This window comes from Peromyscus eremicus, chromosome 12, assembly GCF_949786415.1.
Source record: "Peromyscus eremicus chromosome 12, PerEre_H2_v1, whole genome shotgun sequence".
NCBI lineage: Eukaryota > Metazoa > Chordata > Mammalia > Rodentia > Cricetidae > Peromyscus > Peromyscus eremicus.
Genome location: NC_081428.1, coordinates 9,081,736 through 9,090,156, shown reverse-complemented (window position 1 = coordinate 9,090,156; position 8,421 = coordinate 9,081,736). Strand labels below are relative to the sequence as shown.

The window sequence follows — 8,421 nt, the reverse complement described above, 5'->3', positions numbered from 1 at the left end:
GTGCCCTCCTGGGTGCTAGGGTTACAATAAGATGCCAAAATGCACAGTCATAAAAAATGCCCCATGAGGGCCAAGTGAGATAGCTCTGCAGGTAAATGGACTTGCCTCCAAGCCTGACAGCCTGAGTTCCATCACTGGCACTCACATGGTAGAAGGAGAGAGATGGTGTTACAAACTGTCCTCAGACCTCCACACATACACTGTGGCATGCACATGCACACATGTGTGCCTATGCACAGACACAGATAGAAGATAGATAGATAGATAGATAGATAGATAGATAGATAGATAGATAGATAGATAGATACAAATACTTAGTGGAGAAATAGCACAGAGTTTCCAATCCAAATGATTAAATTCCATTTTATGAAGGAGCCTCGTTAGGACATTCATTTGGAGGGTAGTAACTATGAAACCTGTAGATCAGCAGATAAATCCTCTAGGTCAGAGTAATAGTCTGTATTTCTTCCTCACACCAATTATCACTAACAGAATTTTAGCAATCTCATCATCTTTATCATTTATTCTTACAAGAAACCATACAACTACTTGCTTTAAATAGTTGTACCCATGCTCATATATCCTGCTTCCCAATCATAACTGTTTTATAATGTGAAATGTACCATATCAATTACACCTAGTTGATAAATCAGACTACACTGTAACCAAAAATCCCTCTGAAAATGCCCATCAGGCAGTTCAATTCAAAACCACACATTCTATGACAGAGATTGAAGCCAGAGGTGATAATAAGAAAAGATTCCAGATTCATAAAACTAAGTATAAAGTCTTTCATGAAAATATTTATGTTTTTAACCATGTGTAAATTTTTCCTGAAAATCCAAAGAGATAGGATGAGTTTGTACAAGGCCAAGGTCTTAACAGCAGATCTAACCTGGTCTGCCCTGTGGGTATTTCCGGAGCCTACTCTGAGACTCCTGTCCTTTGGCTAACTCTATATGTTCCTTTGACTCTTCCTATGTCTCTTGTATGTAAAGTCAAATACTCTAGAGTAGCACATGCCTTCAGTAATTGCTGCATTTTAAAATCAGCAAGCATCATATAAGAAAGACAGAATGATGACACCGTACACCGAGAACTTGTGTGATGCATCTTTGAAAGCATTTGTATGCAATGTTAAATGAAGCATTTGAAAGGGAACCAGCAAGCCTATGGAGGGAAACACACAGAACAGAGAGAAGTCCTAGCAATGACTCTATGACCCTGAGCTCCCTAAGGCCCAGGAATCATATTTCTCTTTACTATTGAAGAGTTGATCTCAGAAGGACATTAGTATTTGCTGAATGAAAGGCAGAGGGGAGAGATGAAAACAGGGAGGAAGGAGGGAATAATTGAGTTCTGAATTTGGCAAGAAAAGAAGATAAAGGCCAGGGTGGATCAGCATGAGATGATAAAAAGTATCCCAGCACTCGGGAGGCAGAGCCAGGCGGATCTCTGTAGGTTCGAGGCCAGCCTGGGCTACCAAGTGAGTCCCAGGAAAGGCGCAAAGCTACACAGAGAAACCCTGTCTCGAAAAACCAAAAAAAAAAAAAGTATCCAAAAGTGATCAGTGGCATAGTATTGGGAGTGTACTGAGTACAACAGTAGGGTGAGTGTACTGAGTTCCACAGAAAGTCATTTAAAAATATTTAACATGGTGACTTCTATGCTATGTGTATTTTACCACGTGAAATTTTTATCACATATTTTATAACCAGAATATAAATGACCTCTATGTCCCCAAACTTGCAATGAAGTCTTTTGGACATGCCGGCACCCAAGTGCCTTAGGGGGTGAATTTACTGAAAATCAAAGCTTCCCAGAGCTTCGGGGACAGCCATGACTTAAAAAAAAAAAGAAAGAAAGAAAAGCAAAAACACCCGACTCCCCACAACAAGAGACAGCTCGGTGAATTTCCGTATCAAAGGATGGATGGCCCCCTTGAAACCTGCACACATTATTTTAGACTCTTCCTGAAAACAGAGACAGGAGATGCTATCCTTGCTTCTGGTTCCCAAGTGAGCTAAGGGCTGAGGAGGTAAGCAGACCCACACAGACCAGCAAAAGCGGCACTTCCCACAGTGATGGAATGTTGGGTACAAATTGCATTTCCAGGCCTTAGGCTAAGAATCATCACGTCTCTATCTTTAAGACTGTTCTCCAAGACAAACTTAAAATTTACTATGTAATAAAGCAAAGGATGGAGAGAACTTCCAAAGTTCTAGTATAAATAGAACTGTTATAATAGCAAAAGCAATAATAGTATTTCTCCGAACAGAAATGAAGGTCAGCAATAGCTTGGCAAGATTGCTCCAATATACTTGACTGTTCATAGGGCAATGAACAGGCCAAGCAAAATACTGTCATATCAGACTATAACACCTATCTCAATATGTATTATGAATATACCACTCTTATTTAGAGTATTAGTCACATAAATAAAAAGAGAAGACATATATTCATTGGAACCTAGAAAGCAGAAAGAAAGAAAAGTAAAATAAAATAAAAAATTTTAAAAAATTATCTATCAGTCTCTGAATTTTCCAAACCATATGTGAAGTGAATAAGAGAAACAGTATTTGAGAGTCACATTAACTGAAACAGAAAGGGCCATTTAGAGTCCCCCCCACACACACACACACAGTGATCTGTATTTTAGAACAAACCGGGACATTTTGGAAAGTCAGAGTAATTCTTTTAAAAAGAAAGGACAGGGATGAGCATGCAGCAAAAGCCATGTCTTGCTTTAGTGAAAGATGAATGTGAGTCATATCCAACACTTTTTGATAAAGGGAACATTTGAAGAAGAGTCAGCAGAGGCAGAAATTGAAAATACTGCATCTATATAGAAATCGTCTATACATTTTTGCCTCTGAAAAGCCATTGGTAAAATAAGAAAAACACTTAGCACTGGCAACAGAGAATGATGCGTGGAGCCTCCACAAAGCAACTCTTGCTGGGAGAAAAGGCATCTGCCACTTGCGGCGCTCACTGCTTATGTCTCTATTTTAGCTAATGATTGTTCCTTTCTGTGTCTGTCGGCACAATTCTGAAGAGAACATATTGAGATGTGCTTCTGGACATGACAGATGAGAAGGGCGAGAGCAGCCCCACCGGTAGCTAGCTCTCACATTTCCCTGAAAGACGAAAGAAGCTGGCACATGGACTTCCCACCCATCCAGATGGTTTGGTTCATTAGCATATGGACTGCAGGAAAGAGCAAGCAAGAAGCCAGGTTATGAGGGTTAAAACAAACCAATACCAGAGCTGGAGCTGAGCCTCAGAGGTAGAGTATTTAGCTAACAGACACAAGGATCTTTTGTTTCAGTCTTTAGCACCACAAAAGCACAAAAGAAAAAAATATTAAAAGATAAAACAATGTTCCTCAAGTTTTTCTTAAGTCTCTCCTGCAAGATATATATATACTAAATGCCATTGACTAAGCATGTCTGGGACCACAGATTGGTTCCAGAGAATGAGGAAAGGTTATAGCTAGACTTGGTTCTTTGGATACAGTGATTCCCGAGGTCTAGAATCAACTAGACTTCCTTCTTCATTCTCCCTCCAGCCCAGCTGATCATGGAGCGGTCATTTCAAAGGTTACCACTTAGGACTTTTGATCTTTTAATTAGGAAAGCATGAACTCCAGTCCTCTGCTCTACTGCTTGCTTCACTGGGCAACTCCCTGAACTCCTTTGCTTCCTAAACAGCTTATCTGTTACCTCCATGGACGCTGTTCTGTGGGCCCCTCAAATTTTCAAGGAATTATAGAGGTCAAATCAGTTGTCAAATCTCATAGTGTTTCACCACAGCCCTCACCCACCCACATTCTCCTAACAAGGAAACACAATGTGATTTCTGGCTTGTCTGGGAACGCAGTCACTATGCCCGTCTCCTGTGCTCAGAAAGGAAAAAAGTCAGACTCTGATCCGTGAAGGATTATTCACAAATAACAAAACCTCACAAATAAAAAACTTGGCTCAGACATGTGGTTGCAATGCCAACTAATGCAAGTTTATTGAGAATTACACAGAGCGACAAGCTCCCTTTATTAGAGACACAAAAGCAGAAGCCAGGAGATACAGGAGCAAGGTGAAGACGTGGGCTGTTGGCATTAGAGCCTCTGGAAGCATCACGAGACCTCAGACTGGACTGAGGGTGGCGAAGACTTTGGTGAAGCATCGAGAAGCTTACACAGCACCAGAAATCAAACCTTAAAGTTAATCTGTGCTGGTGAGAAACATTTTAGAGTGTCAAAGGCAGCCTGCACATAGCTAGCAGCCAGCAACTGGGCAGTCAATAATGGTCAGTGATGAAGTATTCAGGCAGCATACAGGAAGAAACGCAGCTGGCAGAGCATGGAGACTCAACTGGAACACGGGCTCCTACGCACTTAGCAAGTTCTTCGGCAGCTGGATACACAGGACTGCTGGTATGTTCTGGTGACTCCACAGGTTGGTTGGCAGACAGTAGAGATGCCTCCCACTGGTTGGCAGACAGTAGAGATGCCTCCCACTGGTTGGCAGGCAGTAGAGATGCCTCCCACAGGTTGGCAAGTGGTAGAGATGCCTCCCACTGGTTGGCAAGAGCTGGAAATGCCTCCCAAGGACTGACAGCCACTGGACACAAAAGTGAGTGGCCGGCTACAGGGAGTTGAGCAGGGATTGGAGACACAGGTAGTCTGTCGATTGCAAGTTACCTGGACAGGGGTGGAGATACAAGAAGTTCTCTGGTAGCATGTTGGCTGGCAGACAGTGGGCTCACAGCATGACTCCTGACAATGGTCCAGGAGCCAGGAACCAGTTTGGAAGGAACTGGGCAAGTAGATGCCACTCAGGCAGTCTGCATCACGGGCTGAAGCTGTGGCGACTGGACCTGCTGGGACGGTGTACCGTCCTCCTACTGGCCTGGAAGAGCAATTTCTTGTGGAGCAGTTGAAAGACATGGTGGCAGAGCGAAGGCTACGTGTCTCCTTGAAGTTAGCCGAACTGTGAATGCCACTCCAGGCTCCCGGGCTTTTATATACCCTTGCTCATGGGTGGGGCCCCCGTGCTTGTTGCCTCGGCTTCTTTGGCTCACACCCCCTTGCCTTAGAACATCTTGTGAATCTACAGGTTAATTGTCTCTCGGGAAGCCTCCTCCCTCGTAAAGGACGTTTAGGAGTTTGGTAACTGAATCGTAAGTCTCCTGCTCTGTACTTAGTCTGGGTCAAGAGTGCTGGTTCGGTGGCTTCAAAGCTGTGGGTCATCCTTACCCACAGTTTATCCCCCCCCCCATTTATCTTCTTGCATCCGATGAGTGTCCACCCAGCCACAACTCCAAACATGCCACTGTCCTGCCATCACACTCTCTCTCCCTTCTGGCCAGGACTGATTACCAGCTCACACCCTGCTTGGTTTGGCCATTGGCGTTTAATATCCTTTCAACATAACTTAATCAGTCACTCTTCACAGCTAACGGGGCTTCTGATGAAGGGAGTGGCTCCTTCGAAATGCTTCGTGATAGCAATGATAAGAAGGGCCAAGGAAAAACGACACAAAGATTGATCCAAATCAGGAGGTGGTCCTCAGCACGCCTTAACGGACCAAAGCAGGAAGACCAGGGGAATGGGAGAAGGCACTGGCATCCTTTCTGTTTCATCAAGACAGCAAGTTAGATGCTAATTAAGTGGAACTACATTCCCAGCCAAGACCCTTTTTAAATAAATTGGGTAAGAATTATCCCTAAAAGTTTTACTCTAATAAAAATGGATCACAACTACTCATGAGCCTCATTAGGATGCCAGGAGACAGGCTTCATTAATTTTAAAATTATTATAATGTTAATTTAAAAGGCTACAGCGTCTTTCTCCCATTTTGCTCAATATATTTGAAACATATATTTATTTTCGCACAAGTCCTTATAGATAGGACGCATTTTAATCACGACTAAACTACAGACTCCCCAAGGTCATTGTCTTTATCACAGATAAGGATAGGCAAGGGTGGGAGAATCAGGCACTTAAACAATGCTTGGTAATAAACGGAGATATGAAGACGTTCCTGAAATATTTAATTATTCCTTTTCTGCTTGGGAAACCACACACATGCTATTCTCCTTTGCTTCATCTCAGTATAATGTAGTTGGCTCTGTGCAAGAAACCTGACTGTTTCTTTGAGTCCATCTGTACACAGGTAAACCACCTGCTTTGGCTAACAAAATAAATCCCTCCAACGCAGCTTAAGTGATCAGAGATATTTCTACCTCAAACAGCGGTGAACTCTGACCAGTTTTGAGACCTGGCTTCCATAAGGGGCAACAATGGATTGACATATGTTTGAGGGCCACAGGCAGGGCCACAAGGAGGACAGTTTTATGCCAGACGTCATCAGAAGTCTCCTTGCAAGAGCATCATTCATCTAATTGGAGGCTAATGATGCACTCAAAGAAGAGGATGCTGGGCTGTGGTCTGCGTTAGAAACCTCGAGGATCAGCTTCAATGACTCCAAGAATGTTCTCAGGAGCCGGGGGAAAGAAATTAACGAGATGACTACTTTCCACAATGTTGTGACCATGCTCTTTCCACCACTAAGGAGGTCCCAGATGGTGTTTGAAGGTCTGAGTGCCTGGCCAGAGGGATGGGCTTGCTTGTTTTATAATAGATGAGTCCTTTACAGGCTTCTACCAGATGAGGACTTGCAGGACACAAGGGAAGACAACTCAGTGGTGCAAATTCCAAAGGAATGAAGGCGGGAGACTCTGCCAGTACCCATTACCACATTCCTGGATGGCAGAAAAAATTTTAAGAGTGTGTGTGTGTGTGTGTGTGTGTGTGTGTGTGTGTGTGTTGCAGGGGAGGGGCGTGCATGTACACACAAACACTTGTGTCTTCGTGTGAAGGTCAGAGGACAACTTTCAGGAGTCTCCGTCCACCGTGTGAGCTGAGGACATCAGGCTCAGAGGCAAACACCTTTTCCATCTTCTCATCAGCCCCTGACTGAGAATTTCAAAAGTCATTATCGGTCTCTGTTCAACTTTTCTACTGGAAGCTGAAAATCACAAGAAAGGAGTCCTAGAAAATACTTTCAGTGGGCTTCAGGAGGACAGCAAGTAGGCTCTGTAAGAGCACGTCGTTCTCATTCAGCTGGTGAGTTGGAAGCTTCCTGTACCTTATCTCACCAGATCCTTCCATTACTTCCATGGAGGAATGAGGCATCAGGCCCCATGACAGATGCAAAGTTCAGTGAGTCCCAGTAGCCATCCAAGCCATTTAGTTTGTATCCTACTAAGGGAAAATTCAAATAGAGCAAAGCCTAAGAGCATCCAGGTCGTAATTGGGCTATTAAAACATGTTAGGATGCCTTCACTAAAGCGTGATGAAAAATTTATTTATTTAAAACAGACCATCAATCCCACACTGATGACAGTATAAAAGATATAGTAAGTCATCTCTCTTCCAGGTCATTAACTATTTAGCAACAAAATAAATGAAGGAAGTCATTCTGCATACCATTTAATACTTTTTATTTAACTAGAGTGAGATTCAATGTCATTAGAAGCAAAGGAAAACAAGAGAGCCATCATAACTTGAGACTGCAGTTCGAACTCACAATTATTTATAATGGCTATGTTCGTAACTAATTTTCAGAGAATAGCAGAGCAGGGAATTGGCTTGTCCATTTTCCACGAAACCTACCATTTTGCAGATGTTAAATGAAAGTAATCGGTTGAATGGGTTCCTTGGATTTTAATTACTGAATGAAACTACTGGTTTGTGCTTACATTGTGGCTAAAAGCACTGAAATCTTATATTTAAATGACTTCAGCATTTGTGAGTCATGTTTTTCAGACAGGCCGAGACCTCGCCACCTAGAAATGAAAACTCTGTTCACATCTCTGCCATCCTCTGAAGCTCTCTCTGTCCGTGGTGTTAGGAAAGCTACTTCACATTTGCACACAGTTTTTTTCCAGAAGCACACATCTCTTATTTGATTTTTACTTGCTCAGAGTTACAGAGTAGAGTGGTCTGCTATGGTGTCCTCAGAGGGGGCTCTTACATTGAAGGCTTTGTCTTCAGTGCAAGGCTCAGAGCAGAAGCTTTGGGGGAATGATTGGATCATGTGGGTTAGTCCATTAGGATATTCATAAGTGAATGGACTATAGGAAGTGGTAGAGACTGTGCACAGTGTGGCTGTCTTCGAAGGAATTGTCCATGGATTCTTCCTCCCTCCCCCACTTCTCACACCTCTGATTCCAGGCTTTTCTCTCTCTCTCTCTCTCTCTCTCTCTCTCTCTCTCTCTCTCTCTCTCTCTCTCTCACACACACACACACACACACACACACACACACACAAGCATGCACACCACAAGGTTTTCCCTCACTATAGTGCCAAGAATAATGGAACGAGCTGAATGCTGACAAAGTCTATGAGACCATGAGCC

General features: G+C 43.2%; 1 protein-coding gene across 2 annotated transcripts; it reads right to left on the bottom strand.

Annotated features, from left to right (window-relative positions):
• Positions 1-4,393: 4,393 nt before the first annotated feature.
• Positions 4,394-4,945, bottom strand: LOC131922213 (keratin-associated protein 11-1). 2 transcript variants are annotated; one of them, XM_059276982.1, is made up of 2 exons: positions 4,570-4,945; positions 4,394-4,509 (listed from the first exon to the last, which is right to left on the bottom strand). In XM_059276982.1, the coding sequence occupies exons 1-2, from the start codon at positions 4,943-4,945 to the stop codon at positions 4,394-4,396; spliced, it is 492 nt and encodes a 163-aa protein (XP_059132965.1). The 2 variants fall into 2 exon arrangements, with proteins under 2 accessions (XP_059132965.1, XP_059132964.1); XM_059276981.1 differs by having other exon boundaries at positions 4,394-4,945.
• Between the last annotated feature and the right edge of the window lie 3,476 nt (positions 4,946-8,421).